This window comes from Melospiza melodia, chromosome 21 (genome assembly GCF_035770615.1).
Source record: "Melospiza melodia melodia isolate bMelMel2 chromosome 21, bMelMel2.pri, whole genome shotgun sequence".
Lineage (NCBI taxonomy): Eukaryota > Metazoa > Chordata > Aves > Passeriformes > Passerellidae > Melospiza > Melospiza melodia.
This window is the reverse complement of record NC_086214.1, coordinates 11,845,589-11,868,120: the sequence shown is the minus strand read 5'-3', so window position 1 is coordinate 11,868,120 and position 22,532 is coordinate 11,845,589. Positions and strand designations below refer to the sequence as shown.

General features: G+C 48.8%; 1 protein-coding gene across 1 annotated transcript in view; it reads right to left on the bottom strand.

Moving 5' to 3' along the window:
• Positions 1-3,559: 3,559 nt before the first annotated feature.
• YPEL2 (yippee like 2) overlaps positions 3,560-22,532 on the bottom strand; it is a 36,093-nt gene continuing 17,120 nt past the window's right edge. Inside the window, exons 3-5 of the mRNA XM_063174212.1 lie at positions 10,800-10,843; positions 9,969-10,077; positions 3,560-8,312 (exon numbers count right to left, since the gene is read on the bottom strand). Of these exons, the coding sequence (XP_063030282.1) occupies positions 8,223-8,312; positions 9,969-10,077; positions 10,800-10,843 (243 nt within the window). The 3' untranslated portion in view covers positions 3,560-8,222. The remainder of the gene's footprint in view (positions 8,313-9,968; positions 10,078-10,799; positions 10,844-22,532) is intronic.

Here is a 22,532-nt window from a genome sequence, read left to right as displayed (position 1 = left end):
ATTAAAGATAACACAGCCCCAGCCCTTCAGCCACTTCATTTCCTCCCCGTAAAACCTGCTCCCACCTGGCTTCTTCCCACTGAACCGAGCAGCAAAATCCAGCTGAGGTTCCAGCAGCAGCAGCACCACTCCAAACAAAGCTCCCTCCCAGCAAAAATATCTCCAGAAACCAGCAAAACCTGGGGGCTGGGGGAGGCTGGTGATGGGCACAGCTGGTGGCATTGGTACCTCTCAGCCATCACTCCTGGTGTTTCCCCACCCTTGGCCTCACCAGCAGTGATTGGGGTGTTGATGAGCTGCCCTGGGGGAGATAAGGGCCCCTTGTCTGTCAGAAATTGATATTGACTGCTGAGGTGTTTGTTCACTTTTGTGTCTCAGAGCCCCCGCTCTGTGCCACGAAGGCTCTGCTGCTTCCCCCTGGCCCAGGCAGCATCTGCACCACGGTTCATGTCCAGGCAGGAAACTCCAAAAGAGAAAAATCCCTGTGAGGCAGGGATGGAGCAAATCCCCCGTTTGCACAGGGTGAGACATCTGCCAGCAAAGGCAAACCTGCGTCAGAGGCTGAACCCTCCCGAGCTCCAGCTCCTCCAGCACCAGGGCTTGCCTCTGGTTCTGTCTGAAACCTCCATAAAAATAGCACAGTTATGGGAAAATCCTCGTCCAAGTGGAAAAGAAAACACCAGCCTGGCTTTCACGGGGAAGCAGAGCTCTATAAAAGCCTCCTATAGCATTTGCTGTTTCTGTCAGGCATCCAAACCTTGCTCAGAGCCCTTCACACAGGGCACAGCTCCACGGGGCGAGGCCGGGCCCTGGTAAAGGATTTTATGATTTTTTTTCCCCCTATTATTTCCCTTCACCTCATCAGAAGTTTCCATACATTGGGAACAAACGTCTGCAGGAGCTTTCCCTGTGGAGCAGCGCGGGGCAGCCCCCGCCGGGAGCAGCTGCTTGATCCCGAGCCAGAAATAACAGGACAGCCTGGAACAGCTCCATGAGGGTTTTTTGTTGGTTTTTTTTTGGTTTTTTTTTTTCACAGAAGTCGAGCTGGTGATGTCTGTCACCCCCTGTCCCTGCTGTCCTTCATTCTCCCCGAGGATCCCCTGTACAGGCTCGGGGTGCCCTGATGGATGGAGGGATTTAATCCTGGAGAGGTTTAATCAAAGGCGCCCGTCCCTGGACAAAGTCTGTGCTCGCAGCACCCCCAGATTCCCCCAAACAGAGCAGCACTCTGTGGTTTTGGGCTCACACGGGGAGAGGTGGCAGCAGGGCTCTGCTATTTCCCCCGGGGGTGACAGCGCTCGGGTGACATTTCCCTCGTGCCTGCCCCGCTTCTCTGGGACATTTCTCGGTCAGCAACAGAGAACGGCCCGGGCTCTATTTATACCCCAGCCTGGAGCCGGGTAAAAATATCCCGGGCGTGTTCGGCAGCCTGAAGGCGCTACTGTAAATCCTCCTCCCGTCAGCCAGAAACGCGCTGGCTCGGGGGGAGCCGGGTCCGCTGCGAAAGGAGGCGCTGGGGAAGCCCAGGGGCACCGTGAGGCTGAGCCCCGAGGGCAGGAGGAGCACAAGGATCGAGTGAAGCTGTGGAGCAGCAGCTGGCGGCGTCCCCGCGTCCCAAAAAGCCGCCTGGGAAGCAGAGCAGGAGTGTCAGATTGCTCTTGAGCCGGGATTAAAGGCCACGGGCGCTGCTGTATTTTTAGCTTCGTGATCATCCTTTGAAAAAAGAAAAAATAAATCCCTCATTGTGGTGGGACGGGAGAGGAGCCGGGAGCTGCTCCAGGCTCGGCCCCGACGCTCTTTATAGCCCGTCCTGTGGCCACGGGGAAGGTCACGGTGACCCTGCAGTGCTGTCACCTCGCGGGGACCGGGGGATCCATCCATCCATCCATCCATCCATCCATCCATCCATCCATCCATCCATCCATCCATCCATCCCTCCATCCACCCATCCATCCATCCATCCATCCATCCATCCATCCATCCATCCATCCATCCATCCATCCATCCATCATCCCTCCATCCATCCATCCATCCATCCATCCATCCATCCATCCATCCATCCCTCCATCCACCCATCCATCCATCCATCCATCCATCCATCCATCCATCCATCCATCCATCCCCCATCCATCCATCATCCATCCATCCATCCATCCATCCATCCATCCATCCATCCATCCATCATCCATCCATCATCCATCCATCCATCATCCATCCATCCATCCATCATCCATCCATCCATCCATCCATCCATCATCCATCCATCATCCATCCATCCATCCATCCATCCATCCATCCATCCATCCATCCATCCATCCATCCATCCATCTATCCCCCATCCATCCATCCATCCATCCATCCATCCATCCATCCATCCATCCATCCATCCATCCATCCATCCATCCATCCCCCATCCATCCATCCCTCTCACAGAGCCGCAGCCGGAGCCCGCCTGACTCAGCTCAGTCTCTAATGCCGGGCTATCAATGGCCCCGCTCGGCTCGGCTCGGCCCGGCCCTGATCGCGGGTTAACAGAGCCGGGAGGGGCTGTCCCCCATCCCCAGGCGCGCTGCTCCCGGTCCCTCCCTGCCCCGGGATGCGGGAGCGGCCGGGTCCCGCTGCCCCCAGCCCCGCTCCACACTGTCCTGGCATTCTCCACCTCCATCCCATCCTGATGGGATCTGGCGGCCGTTCCCAAGGCCACAGCTCAGGGACAGCCTGGAGTTGTCCCCCTTGCTGTCACTCGGGTGGGAATTGCTGAGCAGGACGCTTTTTCCTGGCGGGATTTTCCCTGCAGGGCTGGGATGGGGAACAAGAGGTGTCCCCACATCTGTGGGTCCCCTCCCCACCCCAGGGCATTCCCACTGTCCCAGGGATTCCCAGCGCCCCAGGGGATTCCACACAGGGTTAAAACCTTCGGGCTTTTCCAGCGGGGCTGTGGGAACAAGCCCAGCACCAGGAGCTGCCCCACACACACCCTGCAGGGCAATTTTTGGGATGCCATTGTCCCCAAGGCGGGGGCAGTGTCCCTTAGGGACACACCCAGAGTGTCCCAGGCTGGTGTGAGGGGCAAAAGGAGCAAATTCAGGTTTTGGTGAAACCAAGAGCTCTGACCCCACTGCAGGGACTGCCCATGGGGTCGCTCCCATCCCCTCTTCCCTGGCCTTTCCCAGCTCCCAGGAATCCCCAGCCCCTCTCGGGTGCTCTGAGTTCAGCCCCTGGGCTGTCCCCAAACGGGGTTAAGTGGCTTTTTTGGTCCCGTGGGGAATTAAGGGCACTCAGCAGCACAGGCACAGAGGGCACAGAGGGCACAGAGGGCACAGAGGGCACAGGGACAGGGCCCTGCCACCTCCAGCAGTGGGTGAACAGGAATTGCACCCACCCATCCCAAAATCCCAAACACAGCACTGCCTCCCCCCTGGCTGTGGAGGTGTCTGAGGTGGAGCAGCAGGAGCTGCTGTTTCCCATCCCCTGGATTGGGATGAAAATTCCCTTTGGGATGAAATCCTCTGGATTTCAGGGATTTGCACGGAACAAAGCAGAAACCTGGAGCAGCAGCTTTAGTACTTGAAAATTTTATTTTCTCAAATGAGCACCAACACATATTGTAAATATGACAAACAATACGCCTCCCTCTAATACTGAAGAACTATATACAATGTACAAATACATGAAAAGGTGAAAACCAATTATTTGAAAACAAACAATTGCATTTATGACTGAAGCAAATGACCTGAAAGAATATGCCAAAAAAAAAATTAAAATAAGATCAAAGAAATAAAAATATACACAATTTGTAAACACAAGAGCATCCATAGACAGGCTGGTATTGGAAATATTGTCCTTAGTTTTGTCAGTGGGGAAAGCATTCCCATTTCCTTAGGAAGAACAAAACAAAGGATACACACAGTTGTAACGATGAGAACAGCTTATTGGTGGTTGTACCTTACACAATGCCATTCTGCTTGCATTTAAACATGTTGATTTTTGATTTTTATTTTTTTTTTCTGAATTCAAGATGATTTCGTTTCCCCTCTTCTGCTTGTTCTTTCTCACCAGGATTTCTGCAGAAAACCTCTGTCTAACCTGATTGTTTCTGAGCACTGAGAGCTCCTTCCCACTGAGCTGAGCTTGGTGTTTGGTGTCCCCTCTTCATCCCAAAACTGCTTCCCCTGGAAGCTCCTCCCAAAGCAGGGGAGTGCAGTGAAATGCATGATCCACACACTCTCAGAGCAGCCAGAAAAATGCACACACAGAGAGAGAATTCTCACTTGATCATCACGAGAACAACGGGGTTGGTTTGGCAGGGTTGGCTTTGTTCCTGTGGGGTTTGAAGTTCTCCAAACCCAGAGAATTTTTAAAGAACCTGCAGCAGTTCTTGAACAGCTCCTTGCTCAGCAAAACACAGTCCAGTGCTTTGTGCTGTTGGTCCACTTTGGATAAACAAGAGACCAAGTGAAATAAAAACAAAGGAGGGAGAGAAGGGGGGAGATTAAAGACAGAAAGGAGAACAAAATAAATGAATTTTACTGCCAAGAGAGGTAAACTTTTACTCTAATTTGTTATGTAGCAGCCTGGTTAAAAAAAAAAAAAATAAAACAACAACAACAAAAATAAAACCTCCCCTCAAAGATAAAAGCAGGATCCAAAGATTTGTGGTTTAGGTTAAAATTGGGTTCAAAGCTCCATCCTCCACCCCTGCAAACCTGAGGCTGCAGCTCCTGCCCAGCCCCAGAGCTTCTCACTCCAGCCAGCACCGGTGCAAGGGAATCCCAGGCCTGGATTCCACAAACCAGGAAAATTGGGAGCCCCAGGGGCTCTGGGGGCTCCTGCTGGGAGCAAAGGGGCTCCAGGAAGGGCAGGGGGGAACGGAGCCCTCCTGATGCCAGCCCACACATCCCCTGTCCCAGCCCAAATCTGCCACGTCCACAGGAAACACGGATCCACCTCAGAGGACAACGCAAATCAGGAGCTTTTGTTTCCCTTTAAACATATTTTCCAACAAATACAGAAGGAAACAGGATCATCATAAACAACAACAACAACAAAAAAAAAGTGCTCTCAGGGAGGGGCTCTGAGAAAACAGCACCAAATATATTATTTCTTTTAAAAAAAAAATTAAATATTATTTACAAAAGTATATTTCACAAGGTAACGTCTGGGGGTTATTTTTTTTTTCCTGCTTTGTATATATATTATCATCTGAATATTTCTTACAGGGGTCAGGATTTCACACCGGAGCAAAAACAATTTCAAAACTCACTCAGGTCTGAGCTTTGGGGTCCGGGGGGGGATGTAAACTCAAGGGTGCTCAGGGCTGCCCAGGCACGGGGCTGGGCACCAGGCAGAGGAGGGGAGCTCAGGGCTGTCCGTGCAGGGAAAGCAGCAGCTCCCGAGGGCCACATCTCCCCTTCTCCTGGGCACAGCCCCCACCTGGCTCAGCTCAGCAGGGAAGTTCTTTGGTTATGTCTGAGCGTGTCACTCACCAGCACTGAGCCCAGATCCCAGCACCGGCCAGAGCTGCTCCTGCTCCCTGGGCACTCACGGGGGCTGCACAAGCCCCAGTTCCCCTCTCAGCCACTGCCCAGGAGCTCCCTGGGTGCTGGGGACAGGCACAGCCTGGCTGGGCTGCACCAGGGCTCAGGGCCAGGCTCTGAGCACAGACTGAACAGCACAAAACCAATTAAAAGCAGATTAACGCCTCGCCCTATTCCAGCTTGGACTGGTTGCCATTAAAAGCCAACACCTGTGACCATAAAAACCAGCCAGGTCTGATGGGGCATTGTCCTTTTCTGTCCCAAATGAATGGATAAAACCATTTCCACCTGGCTGGCATTTCTCAGAGCAGTTCTCTGCACAGCCCTGCCTTTTATTTTGCTTTTTGACCAGCACTCACTCCCAATACCAACATCAAACCATGAGCCCTGTGTGCTCCTCTCAGCCCCACAGGATTTGGGATGATCCCTCACCTCTCTCTCCCAGCTCTTTAAAGGCTCTGTGCAGAATAAAGAGCTCTTTGAAGAACAGGAGTTGCTTCCCACCAGTCAAAACCCAATGAATTGCCATGGATCCTCACTGAAGGGACAGGGAGATGGCACCAGGTCAGTGCCAGCAGGTGCTGTGGGAGTTCTGATTTTTCCTGCATTTGTCACTGAGGGAACGTGGCTGGCAGAAGCAGAGCCAGTCCAAGCCAGAAGCTGAAGCAATTGCTGCACAGCCAGAGCAGGAGGGTGAGGGCAGAAGCCGCCTCTGGACGGGCTGGTCACCAACTCCATCCCCGGCAGGAGCCGGGCCAGCTCCGCCTCAGCTCGCCACGGCCGCCAAGGACAGAGCTTGAGAGAGAAAATAAACAACCTTTGCCCATCAGGTCTGGCTTTCAGCACAGGGATCCAGCCCTGAATTCCACCCTGATCCTTCAGGAGAGTCTCTGCTCCCATTCCCTGCCAAATAACACCAAATGAGTCCTGCACAGCCCCTGGCATCTCTCGGGGCTGGGGGCAGTGATTACAGATCACAGCTCCAATTGGAGCTTCTGTTCCATGAGGAGCCACCACCCCTGCACAACACTCACTCACTCCTTCCCTCTGCATTAAGGAAGATTTACCCCCCATGGATTAACCTACTTGAGAGAATTCTGCCAACAAAAAATAAAAATTCACTGGGGGAGAGACAGAGCGAGCTCAGCTCAACAGTCCTGGGTGATGCACCAGATACTGGCTGGATGCTGCAGAGCAAATTTCTCATTTTACTTTTACTTTACACAGCTCCCCTGGCACACAGGACACCCTTCCCCACCATCCCCCTGGGAAGGTGCTCAGGAATCACCAGGGACAAACAAAAATGGGAAGGACTCGTTGTCCCTGCAGTTCTGACACCCAATCCACCCCTCAAGGCATGGATCATTCCAGGGCTGCTGGAAGATGCTTCATTTCTTTTTTTTTTTTCCTTTTTTCCTTTCCCACTCTCCCCGTGCCTGCACTGGGCTGCTGGGAGTGGGGAAAGGGGGGAGGATACCTCAGGGATGAAATATCCACCTGTGCACCACAGCTGCCACCACTCAGCTCCCTCCTCGCCCCACTTCTGTGCATTTTCTGAGCCTGGCATCCAAGGAAAAGGTTCTGTAACAGCATTTTCCTGCTTGCACTTGTGAAAGATTGGTGAAACACCACCAAGGGTGCTCAGGGGAGGCCAGGAGATCCAGGGGTACCCTCTGCCACTGTTTGTCCCCATCCTCCTCTATGGAATTTCCCCCTTCTTGCCTCACACGTGCCTTGTTTCACCTCTCCACATTCTCCAGGCTGCAGCTCCAGCCTCCTTGTGCCTGGAGTGGTTTTCTCCTCCTCTCTGAAGGGCTCACAGCTCAGGATTTGGTTTCTCCAGCCATGGGGATGCTCCCTATGGCCGTGCTCAGCTGGGACCTTCAGCCTCCCTACCCTGAACCAGCGAGGAAAAGGAGAGGCAGGAACCTCCCCTGCAACAAGGAGCTCACAAACAGCAACCAAAACACAGATCGTGGGGGAACTGGCTCTGCCACTGATGGATTCACAGAGAAAACACAGCCACGAGGTAATTCTGTCCTTTCACACAAGGAGATATTCCTGTGTCCCTCTTAGACGAGTGGATATTTCTGTATCCACTCAGACAAGTGGATATTTCTCTATCCATTCTGACAAGTGGATATTTCTCTATCCATTCTGACAAGTGGATATTTCTGTATCCACTCAGACAAGTGGATATTTCTCTATCCATTTCCACAAGCAGGTATTTCTCTGCCCATTTACACAAGGAGATGGTTTCAAGCCTCGCTTACCCAGGACTGAAAGGAGCAGCACAGCATCACCCTCTGATGGTTCCCCACCCCTGCCCCACCTTCTCCTGCCCAACCTCGGGGCTGGCACCAGCTGGGAGGTGCCAGGAGAGCCCAGGCCAGGCTGGGTGGAGCTCTGGGCACATGGAATGGCTGTCGGGCATTCGGTGCATTCTCTGAGCCAACACAACAGAGAGAGAAGCAGCCAGGGTCAACTCACAAACAAGATACAAAGCAAAGAGACAGAGAGACAGGAATTTAGAGGCCAGTCACCAATAAAGATGGAGAAGGGTGTGAAGATGCTCCCGGGTTGCAGAGCCTCTAAATGCATGGAACCAAGCGTTCAGTCACTCTCTCACTCTTGGGTACAATGTTGGGCTGGATGGCATCTCTGGCACTGCAGGGCTGGCTCTGCTCAGTCCCAGCCGTTGTCCTTGATCATGTGAGCTAGTTCAATGATGTATTTGCCTTCTTTATACTTCTGGCTGCTTTCAAAAGCGTGTTCCTGCAAGGGAAGGAGGAGCAGAGGGAGACTGAGGTGGTGCTTGGTGGGAATCAGGTCATGGATCAGATTTGGGAATGCTGGTGCAAGTCTGAGCCTTGCCCAAAGAGACAACTGCAGGTCCTCCTGTGGGCTCTCAGGGAAATTGTGAGGGAAAAGATCTTAAATCCTGCTTCTGGAATCCCAAATTCTGCTTCTAGAGTCTGAAATCCTGCTTATGAATCCTAAATCCTGCTTCTGGAATCCCAAATTCTGCTTCTAGAGTCTGAAATCCTGCTTATGAATCCTAAACCCTGCTTATGGAATCCCAAATTCTGCTTCTAGAGTCTGAAATCCTGCTTATGGAATCCTAAATCCTGCGTCTAGAATCCCAAATAGTGAGTCTAGAATACTTAATCCTGCTTCTGGAATGTCAAATTCTGTTTCTGGAATATTAAATCTTGCTTCTAGAATCTGAAATCCTGGAATATTAAACCCTGCTTCTAGAATTCTAACTCCCGAGTCTAGAATATGAAATCCTGCTTCTGGAATATCAAATTTGGCTTCTGGAATATTAAATCTTGCTTCTAGAATCCAAAATCCTGCTTCTGGAATCCTAAATCCTGCTTCTAGAATCCTAAACAGTGAGTCTAGAATACTTAATCTTGCTTCTGGAATATAAAATTCTGCTTCTGGAATATTAAATCTTGCTTCTACAATCCTAAATCCTGCTTCTGGAATCCCAAATCCTGCTTCTGAAATACTGAATTCTGCTTATGAAATCTTAACTCTTGCTTCTAGAATCCCAAATCATGGAATATTAAATCCTGCTTCTGGAATCCTAAATCCTGATTCTAGAACGCTAAATCTTGAGTCTAGAATAATAAATCCTGCTTCTGGAATATTAACTCTTACTTCTAGAATCCTAAATTCTGCTTCTGGAATATAAAATTCTCCTTCTGGAATATCAAATCCTGCATCTGGAATATTAAATCCTGTTTCTGGAATCCCAAATTCTCCTTCTGGGATATTAAATCCTGCTTCTGGAACCCTAAATCAGGAGTCTAGAGTACTAAATCCTGCCTATGGAATCTTAAATCCTGTTTATAGAACCTTAAATCCCACTTCTAGAATCCCAAAGCCTGCTTCTAGAATCCTAAATCCTGTTTCTAAACCCTAAATCCCACTTCCAGAATCCTAAACCCTGTTTCTAGAATCTTAAATCCTGCACCAGCTCAGGCACTGGTGAAAACGTTTGGACAAAATTATGTGGGCCTCCAGAAGCAGGAATTGGGATGTAACATTGGATTTTATTGGAAGGTAATTGAATTTTTGAAGAGCAAACAGATAAACTCGTGCTCAACAGCATTTCCAGTGGGGAGGACACAGGATTAATGGAGCATTCTGTTATTCTGATAACATCTACCAGAATAATAGAAAAAAGACAGTGTGAAGCACAGGGCTGAAATTATCCTCATTTATGTTAAATGTCACCGAGGGGCACCAGGTGTAGATAAAATAAAGTTAGTGAAAACAGAACTATTAAAGCTGATTTTCTAAATGGAGGAAACCAGATGGCTACAGATGCAAACCTGCATTTTGGGCCCCCAAAACGACCTCCCCACCCCCTCAGCTGCAGCAGAGCTGCCCAGGGGCACGGGCAGGGACACAAATACTCACATATTTCCAGCCCAGCGTGGTTTTGCAGTTTTCACAGTAAATATCTGCCACGGCGTGCAGTCCCGTTAACAACACCCGCTCCTCTGCGGGGCCACAGCCCACGTTCACTCTGGGACAAAGCACAGACAAAGCTCCATTAGTGCCCCTCCACATCAAAATGCTCCAATAAAGCTGGCAAACATCTCACTGCAGTGTTTGGAAACACGAGCAGGAGGTTCTGAGTTTCCCAGCTGCGCCCAGACAAAGCTCTCTGGCAGCTCCAGAGCAGAATGAAAAGGTGAAATGGGATTTTTATTCGACTGAAAAAACTCAATGAAAGCTTTGAGAAGGAGATTAATAAGGCTCTAGTCACTTTGCTAATTAAGCATTTGAGAAAGGTTTTCATTCTCAAATTGATAAAACGGTACTTTTACTTTCCCAAATGGAAAATTGAAAAATGTGAGTGAAATCAGCAGCTCTGCTGAAACCAGACCAGCAGCGACCTCCCCAAAACTATTTCCAGTCACTGGGAAAACTACACTCCGTTTTTATGAAGTGCATATTTAGATATCATCTATCTCCACATTTCCAAACTCTGGTTATGGTCCCACTCCATCCTGGGAGAGGAGATGACTCAGCCATCAGCTCTGATTTCTCAACCCAATGACGACAAAATTCACCTTTTCCTTGCTGCTTATCTGAAACCCCTGCACCACTCAAATATGAATCAGGGGCTATTTCTGCCTCTTTCTCCAGCCATGTGCAGGAAGCTCCCCACTCCCAGGCAGAGGTTTTCTGAAGGAAATTGGGGGTTTTTTGCCCTTTTTCAGGAGGGTTTTGTTGGGTACTCACACGGAGTTGAAGAGGTAAGCTCGTCCTTGGCTGCCCTGGAAGGACTGCAAGGCAAGAAAACAAAGCTCAGTTGGCTGCTTGAGAGCAAAGAGGGGAATTTCTCCATCTCCAACAGCTGCCCTTTCCACAGGACACACCTGGAATCCCACTGATTTCATACTTTTGGTGTTCATGAACTTCACTCCTCAGCCTCACCTGGAGGCTGCAGAAATGGGTTTGTGCAGCCATTAAATTTTCTGAAAAAATCCTTTCCTTAAGATTTTTCCTCCTGAGAAGCTGAGAGGCCTCAGGAACAAAATGCAAACATTGATTATCTGCTGCTGTGGAATGCAACAGGTGCATCTGTGATTGGTCTCATGTGGTTGTTTGTAATTAGTGGCCAATCACAGTCAGCTGGCTCAGACTGTCTGATACACAAACCTTTGTTATTCATTCCATTCTATTCTTAGCTTAGCTAGCCTTCTGGAAAGAACCTTTTCTTCTGTTCTTTTAGTGTAGTTTTAATGTAATATATATCATAAACTAATAAATCAGCCTTCTGAAACACGGAGTCAGATCCTCATCTCTTCCCTCATCCTCAGACCCCTGCAGACACTGTCACAGGTTTGAATCTCTTTTCAAACTGCACTTGTGCATGAATTCTGAATCTCTTTTCAAACTGAACTTGCACACAAATTCTCCTTGGGAATTGCACAGGGAGCTGCTGACCCAAGCTCAGGGATTGGGATGTGTCTGTGCAGGAGCTGGGCACACAACACAGCTCCAGCATCCCACAAAAGGCTCAGCCCTGAGGTGTGTGCAACCCTCAATTCCCACTGGGAGAGCCTCAGGAACTGGGATTAATCCCACAGGAGATGGAGATGGAGCAGCCAAAGCAGCCCAGACAATGCAGGCACATCCTCAGGATCACCGTGGAAAGGCAGCTTTGGGGGATCAGGGATCAGGATCCAGCCTGGCAGGACACTGCAGGCACTGCCAGCCCCTCCCAGTGTGCCACATCTGTGCCACCACCCTGTGACAGTGCCAGGCTGACAGGCACCGAGTGCCAGCTGCATTTTTAATGTGCTCTGACAGGCACACACTTCATGAATTAAACATTTGGTGCTTGTGAGCTGGGCTGGGCTGGGCTGTCTGTGCAGGTTACCTTGTGGGACACCTCAGGGAATGGGCAGGTCAAAAATCAGCTCTTCTGGACCATTTACTGCTTCACTTTGCACCTCACCAGGAACCCTGGAATGGTTTAGTGGTTTTCTGAAAACCTCAGCTGATGATTTCAGACCAAAACCCTTAAAAGGAGGGACAGAATTTTGTGGGAAAAGAGAAACATTCATGTTTTACATCCAGGCCCTCTCAACAGCCATTTACTTGGTTAAGAGCAACCTCACATCACACAAAACAATCTCTGGGGGGTTTCTCCCCCCCTTCCATCACCTGCCCAATGGATTGGCAGCCCAAGCCCTGGGGAAGATCCCCAATTTACAAAAGGATCCTTCCCGTGGAGCAGAGGCACCTCAGAGGGCAGAAATGCCCTGGGGGCACCAGGCAGGGAGCTGTGCATGGCACAGGGGCTCTGCCAGCTGCAATCCCTGCCTGGCACACCATCCCTGCCTCCTGCAGGGATAACTCATCCTCAGAGGGATCCCGAGGCCAATATTGGCCACCCAGGGCACAGAGGAGCCCCTGTGGATGCAGAGGGTGCCCGAGGCTCTGGGATATCTCTGACTCACACAAAAGCAGTGCCCTGAGGAATTCCTCTTTTCTCGGGGAGCAGTTAAACAGGACACAGGGCTCAGGCATGTTTGTGTAATTGCATTTATGAGAGAAGCCTCTCTCAATGCCTCTGCAGGCTCTGTGTCCTGCTGCTGTCAGAGCCCACCCTGCAGCATCCCACCGAGCTGGGGGACCCCAAAGTGGGACCCCAAGGGATGATTCCCTGCTCAGGAAGGAGGGGCTGAGCAGGGGGCACTGCCTGCTCCTGCTACAGCACTGGGATAACTGGGGAGGGCTCAGGGATGAAGCACAAAATCCCACAGCAACCAGGGCAAAATGCAAGCAGATGAAGCTGTCTCAGCATCCAGTCCTTGCCTGTAAATACCTCTCCAAAAACGCCAAAAAGTGACTGAGTTTGCCAATAACAGCAACTGTGGGAGCAGAGTTTTTACTGGTACAGAAATAGGATTTTCTGTTCCTGCTGTCTGTCTTTAATCAACAACAAACCCAGCCCCATCAGCCGTGCTGGGGCTCACTGGACATTGTTGCATTGCCTGCCCTTCCTCCCAGCCCAAACCAGTGCTTCAGGGTATCTAAGGGTGGTCACTGGAAAAAAAAAAAAAAAAATTCACGTTATTTACCCCCTGCCCAAGCAGAGTTTTGAACAAACAAACCACTGCTCAGCTTTCAGTGCTGTCTCAATAATCACCCTCCAGCAAAACACATAAAAAGAAGGGAGAGAAGTCTGGTAACCACAAGTTCCCCAGTGCATCTGTCCTCTGCAGGACTGAGCTGTGTCTCTGTAAAGGTGGCACAGACAGCTTTTATCTGGGTGCTGTAACCTGAGCATCTCCTGGAGATGTTCCTGCACACCAGAAAAACTGGCACATGCTGTAATGGGAACTACAAAATCAGAAAAAAAAAAAACAAAACAAAACAAAACAACAACCCAGGTATATTTATACACAAGCAGATGCTCTTGTATTTGTTTTTGTCGCTTTGTTTGTTTGTTTAAGAGCCACACAAAGATTTCCACAACACCCTTGATGTGCACCGGGGTGACAGCCAGCAACCAGACCTACTTTCTGTGCTCTGCATTTTCCCTGTGCACATTTCCCACTGAAACCCAGACTCTCAAACAGCTCCTGGCACCACTTTCCAGCTGGGAGAGATGCAAAGGATTCTCTGTGGATGTTTCCCACTGGAAGCTCCACAGATTTCTCCCTGCCCTGCTCACGCTCAGGGTCTGGCTGGGAACACATCTGGATGTGGCAGCAACGCAACCCGAGCTCCCCATCCTGCCTGAGCCCTCTAAAAACCACCTGAGCTGCTGGGATTGGAGATGCACAACAGCTCCAAACAGCTCAAAAAAGCTCAAAACAGCTCAAAACAGCTCAAAACAGCTCAAAACTGCTCCATCCTCCTGAGCCTGAGTGTGAACCCTCCCCACTGCTGGCTGCTCAGCAGAGGCATCCCAAGGGATGCTGCCTGCAGTGCCCAGGTGGGAAGCAGAGCCTGGAGTCAGCAGTTTGGGGCAGTTTTGGGGCAGTTTTGGGCAGTTTGGAGCAGTTTGGGGCAGTTTGGAGCAGTTTGGGGCAGTTTAGGGCAGTTTGGGGCAGTTTGGGGCAGTTTGGGGCAGTTTGGGGCAGTTTGGAGCAGTTTGGGGCAGTTTGGAGCAGTTTATGGCAGTTTGGGGCAGTCTGGGGCAGTTTAGGGCAGTTTGGAGCAGTTTGGGGCAGTTTGGGGCAGTTTGGGGCAGTTTGGGGCAGTTTAGGGCAGTTTGGAGCAGTTTGTGGCAGTTTGGGGCAGTTTGGGGCAGTTTGGAGCAGTTTGGGGCAGTTTGGGGCAGTTTGGGGCAGTTTTGGGCAGTTTGGAGCAGTTTTGGGCAGTTTGGGGCAGTTTTAGGCAGTTTGGAGCAGTTTGGGGCAGTTTGGGGCAGTTTAGGGCAGTTTTGGGCAGTTTAGGGCAGTTTTGGGCAGTTTGGGGCAGTTTTGGGCAGATCCCCTCTCCTCTCACAGCACAAGCTCCATGCTGAGATGCTCTGGCAGCTGCTCTGGTTGAAGGAGCTCCTGCCACCCAATTTGCAGCCACCTTGCAGCCCCTCAGCCGTGCTGGTCCCAAATCAGAGCAGTGAAATCAAATAATTCTTTTAAAAAACCAGCTGTTTTTTGAGGGAAATGGCTTCTCCCTCTTTGCCCTGTCCGCCAGTGACAGCACAGTCCCAGGGAGTGCTTGTGGGGCAGACACAGCCCTGGGGAAAGGAGAATCCTCTCAATGTGCTGGCAGAGCACAGAACTGCAGCTCTGCTGGGAGACTGAGCCTGCACAGAGGCTCCTGGGCTCCCACTGATGCTGCTGGAGCAGCCACAGCCAGATCCTGCCTGGATCTGCTCTGCTCAGCAGCCAGGACCTCGGGAGCTGTTGGGATAAATCCATTTTGTTATCTCTGCTTTCAGCCCCAGAGCTGAACCCACAGAGCTCTGAGCACACCAGGAAAACTGGCACATGCTGTAATGGGAACTACAAAATCAGAAAAACAACCCCAGGTATATTTATACACAATCAGACGCTCTTGTGTTTGTTTTTTGTTGTTTTGGTTGGTTTTTTAAGAGCCACACAAAGATTTCCACGGAGCAGAGCCACGCAGGGCAGGGCTGTGCCTCTCCACCACCCCTGCCCTTGGCTGTGGCTCATTCCCCTCTCTGCTGGTGCTGCAGAGCCAGGAGGGAGCTCTGACATCCCAGCAGCGATGCCAGGGAAAGGCACAAACCCTGGGAGCTCCTGCAGCTCCTCACTCCCTGCACAGGGACAGAATCAACACCCCGAGCCTTTGTGATGCCGCCTGACAATGGGCTGAACACAAAAAGAGCTGCTGGAATCATCTGGGAAAAAGAGGAAGCAGCTGCCAGGGCTGAAAGGCTGCAGGGTGATGGTTGTTCCCTGCAGATGCAGCAGAGAAACCCTGCCCAGCTGTGTCCAGCTGTGAACAAACCCTGCTCAGCTGTGAACAAACCCTGCTCACCTGTGTCCAGTTTTGAACAAACCCTGCTCACCTGTGTCCAGTTTTGAACAGATCCTGCTCACCTGTGTCCAGTTTTGAACAAACCCTGCTCACCTGTGTCCAGTTTTGAACAGATCCTGCTCAGCTGTGTCCAGCTGTGAACAAACCCTGCTCAGCTGTGTCCAGTTTTGAACAGATCCTGCTCACCTGTGTCCAGCTGTGAACAAACCCTGCTCACCTGTGTCCAGTTTTGAACAGACCCTGCTCACCAGTACCCAGCTAGCAGCTCTGAACAACCCCATAAAACAGGAATGAGAAGGCAGCTGGTCCCAAAGAGGTCCAAGAGGGGAAGGGAGCAGCGTGTGCCCCATCCCAGACTGCTCCTGCAATAATTCCCACTGCAGGGATGCACAGGGAGCCAGCTGAGGGCCCTGGGCAATGAGGGGTGGCAGTGCCAGGAGGAAAACAAGCACAGGAATCAGGATTTTCCAAAAGGAACAAGTTCCCTGTGCTATCCCCACAGGGCAGAGTGAGAAGGGATGGTACAAACCCTTGGGCATTGAGGAGCTCTCCAGGGAGATTTGGGATCACTGATTTCCCAAATTTGGGGTCTGAGTGGTGCAGTGAGAGAAGGGATGGTACAAACCCCTGGGCACTGAGGAACCCTCCAGACAGATTTGGCATCACTGATTTCCCAGCTTTGGGTCTGAGTTCCTGCAGCCACAGCACAGCACTGACTGTAGATTCATCTATTCCCTCTGACTGTCAGATTTATCTACTCCCACTGCTGATCTAACCCTTAAACACCCAAGGAGGAGAGGTTCTCATAAAATACAGCCTGAACAGGGAGAGGAGACCTGTAAGTAACACAAAATGTGGTGTCAATACAACCTGACGCCAAGATGTGCCCCAAACCCAATTTCCTTGTGCTCATGCATTAATCCCAATTCCCACCTGCTGCTTCCAACATCCCACACCAAGCTCAGCCTTTGTGGCACCTTTCAAGCCTGACTTGATTTAATTTGATTAAAAAGATGAGCCCTGGAATGTTGCAGCAGGGGAGAAAAATGGCAAATAAAAACGGTGCAAATTCCTGCTGCAGATTCCAGGCTGTGCCCAGCCATTCCAACATCACAGCCAGCATTTCCCAGGGGAGCAGCAGCTCAATTGCTTGCTCTGAACCCACAGAGCCCTCTCAGGGTTCATTAATTCCTCACACAGGGGGCAGGCCATGATCACATTAAACAGATTCAATTTTGCTCTGATGCCACCAGACATCAGAACAGGTTCCATTATTGCACCTCGTGCCCAGATGTGACCTTCCCCTGCTCCAGATGTGACCTTCCCCTGCTCCAGATGTGCCCTTCCCCTGCTCCAGCTGCATTCCTGAGCTGTAACTGAGTTTCACCACGGGTCCTTAATGCTATTTAAAGCCCCAAGTCGATATGGAATTAGTGGACCAAACTCATCTCTGAAATAATTCAATTAATTCAGCATGGCCTTTACTCCCCTGCAGTTGGTGTTGCTCTGCAAAAGCTCAGGGAATAACCAGGATTTGCTGCATTCCAGGCCCAGAACAGCTCCAGATTTTGTGGCTCAGGTTGTGCAGGAAGATACACAGATTTTTGTCTGGTTTTGTTCTGATGGGAATTTCATTGCAATTTTTTATTCTGCCTCCCAGGTGTTGATGCAACCCCCAGCCCATGTCCAGCCTACAAGAATCCTTGTGCTCTGCAATCCCAGAGTTCCAGTGCCATGCAACATCTCCTGATCCCAAAACCCTTGGGCAGATTGAAGGAATCCTTAAAGGGCAAATTCAAGGAATTCTCATTTTAAAATTCTTTTCAATAAGGACATTTTTGGTCCAGTTTGGTTTGGTTTTCAAAGGGAGATTCTCTCATCTTCTCACATTTCTGGGTGCTGGAGCCAAGAACAATCCAAATTTTCACAGGATTCCCCAAAAATGCTGAAATATCATGCAGCACAGTGGGTATCCCTGGAATGTCAGTGGTGCCCAGGAAAATGAAGGGATTTAAATGGGTCAGGATCCAGGAGCACATTCCCAGTTATTTATCCATACCCAGAGGGCAGGGAAAGGGATTTCTCTCAAAGGGGAAATGTTATATTTCAGTTGCAGAAGGGAAAAAGAGAATTTCTTCTGAGGCTCTGCAATTAATGAGGGGCAGCACTCGGGGAAATACAAATTCCCTAAAATCAAGGGGGAGGTTTTTCCTCCAGCACTTGGATTTCTAACACGGATAAAAAACACTGCTCTGCTGAGCTAAATCCTGAGCCAAACCCTACAAAAATGCCAAAATTCACAGAACAGCTGCAAACTGCTCTGTCCCCTTGTCCCTGCCTGGCTGTCCTGCCTCACTCCAAGCCCAACACTGAATTTTCCTCCTGTTATCCCTGTGCTATTCCCCCTCCTCCACTCTGCTCTTATTTATTTTTAAACGAGTTTCCAGCTCCTCACAGACTTCAAAGTGAAATTTCAAAATGCAAATGGCTGAGGGCACAAACTACTGAAGGCAAATAAAAGAAAAAAACCCATCAGATTTATGACTTCTATAAAGCTTCACAATATTTTGGGGCTCCTCTTGTGATTTTTCACAGTCTCTGGTTGCTGCTGTGCTTCAAAACTTGACTTTGGAGATGAAAAAGGATGGAAATACTGTGGGGAGAAAGAGCAGATGGAGTGTTTACTTTTATAAGCAATTACTGCAGTTTATTTAGGGGCAGAGAAAAGCAGGGCAGAAATGTGGGATTGTGATTCCAGGAGAGGAGGGAGCCTGGGCACTGCTCTGATCCCTGCACCAACATTCCCAGAGCTGGGATGGGTTTGGCACCTCTGGCACCATTTCCATTTGCCATGAAGAAGGGTAATATGGAGAAAATTTTGTTATTTACTGTGAAAAACCACAGCAGGTCACAGTGAAGCCCTTTCTGGGTACACAAGGGTGAAAAATTGTAATTTTTGCTGTGGGTTTTATCCCCCACTTTCGAGTGCTGCTGTTTTCCTCCAGGCTCAAAGCATCCACCCCAATGCAGTCACTTTGGAAAAGGAGTGGCAGGGGGAGAATAAAGCCTTTTATTTCCACATTAATTATTGCTGCTGCATGGGTTTTGGAGATAAACACAGAGCTGGGATGGAAGATGGAAAGTGCTAATGCAACAAGTGATTTAATTAGCAGCACAACAGTGAGTGTGCACGTATCAGTGGAGCCCTGTTCACCACTAATGCAGCCCACAATAGCAGCAGTGCTGACACTGAGGGCAGCCTGGCTTCTCAGCAAAAGCAGATTTGCCCAGGGCAGCAGCTCCCCTGTGTCCCTGGGCAAGATCCACTGCAGGGAAATGAAGTCACCAAACTGGCTGAGAATTCCTCCATCTATTGAAATTCTCCTTCATTTATCATGAATAAATGATATTCATTTATATCACCTAAATTCTCAATATTTGTGTCTTGTCAAAAGTAAGTTTTGGTACTAAAATGTATTTCATTATTGAGGATTTGTCCTCAGAGCTGAGCTGGAAGCAGATTTTAATTCTGATTTTAAATCTCCCAATTCCAGGTATCCAACCTCAGTTTCTGCATTTGTTATTGCTGCTTATCCCAACAGCTGTGATTCCATGGTGCATTTTAAGAGAGGAGTGTGAAAAATGCAGGTATTTTATGATTGGCTTTTCACAAATATTAAAATAAATATTGTATGTGTGGTGTTAGAAAGTAATGCTGTATTAATTCTCTTAAGTAGTGTATTAAATATAGTTTTAGGTTATAAAAAATGTTAAAATAGAAACGATGCTATGTAGGATACTTTTTTTAAAAAAGAAAGGACTGGCAGTGAGATAGCAGCCACAGGACACCTGAATCTTTCAGAGAAAGAGAATTTATTGCCCCATTATCAAGAGAAATTAATTTCTTCCTGCCTCAAAGGTGCTGTTGGGGTTCAGAGGAAGAAGCTGGCACTGACCAGACAAAATCCTGTGTTTGAGTGGAATTTATGCATCATGTGTGAGCTGTATGAATATGCAACAGGCTGTTGTTTTTAAGGGTTAACCCTCTGCTAACTTGGGTCCTTTTTCAGGTTTGTGCTGCCCAAAAAGGTACCTGGACATCTGTAACTCTTTGTCTCTGTTGTCTCATATTGTTCTAATCCCAACTGCCCAAATTATTATTACTCTAATTGCATTACTATTTCTATAACCATTTCATTACTACTAAACTTTTAAAATACAAAACCAAGTGGTTGGCGTTTTCCACAGGAGACTCTGGGCAGAGTTTCCTTTTTCCTGAGCCTCAGCCCTTGCCCATTCCACCCTGCTGGATGAGGGGGAATGCAGAGGATTCCTGCAGCCTGCCACACACACAGCAGCTCCCCCAGAGCCCTCAGACAGCCTTTCCTGCTGCTCTCAAACAGAAATCACCCTCACACACTCCTCAGGGCCCTCTCCCCAAAGGCAGCAGGTGGGAAAAGCCCCCCCCTTGGCTTTGTGCGATTAAATTACAGATTAAACCAGAGCTCTAACGAGGATAAATCAGATTAAAACCACACACCTGCAAGGGAAATTCCCAGGGCAGCTCCTCCAGGAGCAGCCCAGGGCTCTGCTGGGATTCCCTCCTTGTCCAAGAGCTGAAGCTCCCAGGGGGGCTCAGACCTCACCAGCTTCCAGCTCCAGTTGTTGAGGATTTGCAGCAAAAACCCCTGATGATTCAAACTGTCCTTCCTCCCTGGCAGCTCCCTGGATAATAAATGGGAACAATATTTTATTTATGCCCAGGTCATCAATTCTAAGGCAGAGGAAGCAGCAGATGAAAGGAGAGCTGTTTCCATGAAGAAAGTGATGGATTAGAAAAATCCATTTTTACCTCGTTCCTCCTCCTTGACAGGGGATTCTAAACTCTTGTGATTTATTACCTTTTTCCTCCTTCTTTTTGGACCAGAATGAAATATTTTTAAAAAAATCACACAGCAGTTAATTGCTGCATAAACACAATTATGCAAGGAGGTACAAATTACCTTGGGGTTTTTCTGTTAAACAGCAATATCCTGGCTAAATAAAACAAAAATCCTGATTTTTTTTTTCAATCCCATTATGGACAGCAGGAACACTTGCAGGGTGAAGCCCGGAGGAAGCAATTCCACACGGGACAGTGGCTGCATTAGAGAATGGGCAGCACAAATTCTCCTTCCCCAGCTCGGGTTTCACATCCTGACTTTCCCCTGCAAAGGGCACTCCTTGCTTGTTTGTTTGTTTGTTTGCTTGTTCCCTCCCAAACACGGAGCTGAGGGACTCAAATAACAACCCCAGAACCCTCTGCCCTCCTCATGCCAACCCCAACCTGCCCACAAAGGGCTCTGGGCATGGATTTGTCTGGGAAAATTCGAATTAAGGCTGCCCCTGGTGCTGGAGGAAAAGCTCTGATGGCACATTGTTTTACAGAGCACCGAAACCCTCTCGACCTGCGTTTCATTTTAAACTTCATGGAAGCCAAGAACTACAAGGTGCTTTTTTCCCCCCCTCACGTTCACAGCACTGAAATGGGAGCTGAAAAAATCTCATAATGACTTTTCCCGGAGCTGCTTTGCTGTTTATCACTCACTGCTTGAACTCAAATATTTGCAATTAAGAGCAGGCTCTGAATAATGCCTGGAAGTGGCAAATTCATTAGGGAACAAGAGCTGGAAAGGAGGATCCAAAAGCTGCTGGACAGCTTCTAGAAAATGTGCATAAAATGGATAAATCTGGTGCATGAAGAGCTCCCAGCAAATAAATGAACACAAGATTTCTGTGCAGTGCTGAGCCACTGAGACTGATGCAATTATGAAATGTGGGAGCTGAAAAGATGCTGCTGCAGAGTCTGAGGCTGCAACAATGAGAGCAGCTCTGTTTCCATCCCTAAAAAAGAGATTGAAATGCTAAAAACGTAGAAGAGAACCACAAAAATGATGTGAAACTGGAAAAAATCAGATTGCACCATGAATCTGTTTAGTCTGTCCAAAAACTGATCAAGAGTGACTTTGGTTACTGCAGATATTTTATAGGAGAAGAGCAGGGACTGGAGATGGATTTTATCAGCCAAAGAAATAAAATAATGGCCAATGACAAGAAGCACAAGTCAGACAAACCTAACTTCAAAGTTTCTGATTTTTAACAGTAAGGATGATTAACCACTGGATAAAAATGACCAAAGGGAGCAGTGAATTTCCCTTCCTGAAGTCTCCAAATGGAGACTAAATGCTTGTCCTGGAAGAATTGCTGCAATCCTGGAGAAACCCACTGGCCCATGCCCCAGAGGAGCTCAGGTGTGAGGATGATGATGATGGGATGGCTCCTCCTGCCCTTCAGAGCTCATCACTGTTATAAATAACTTTATTTCAATTACTGTGGAGCTGGGAGCTTCAATTCATATTTGGGAAGGAACAAAATCTGCTTTAAAGCAAGAATAAAACCTGTGTAATGAAATCCAAGAACTTTACCCATGAGAAAGGAATACCCCTCTCACCTCATACACTGGTTTTTCCTGTGATGGAAATGCAGGATTTTCATCAGACAGGTCTTGGACATTTATTAAATGTCTCTTTTTCCATTAGGTTAAAGATTACCTGGTTGTAATTTCACATTTATTGTTCTGCCTTGTGTGCATGCTGCCCCCACCCAGCAAATATCTTCACATCTTCAAAGTGAACTGAACTACAAATACCAGAAAAGTGAAGTCCTAAAGAACATTAAACACTGCCTTGTCCACATGAAAGAAAGAAAAAGAAAAAGCAAAGAGCCAAACCAAAAACCCAAAAACTGCTGCTCCTTTCACTAAAAACTCAAAAAACTAAAAACTGCTGCTCCTTTCACCAAAAAACCAAAACTGCTGATCCTTTCACTAAAAAACCAAAACTGCGGCTCCTTTCACCAAAAAAACAAAACTGCTGATCCTTTCACCAAAAATCCCAAAAACTGCTGCTCCTTTCACCAAAAACTGCTGCTCCTTTCATTAAAAACCCAAAACTGCTGCTCCTT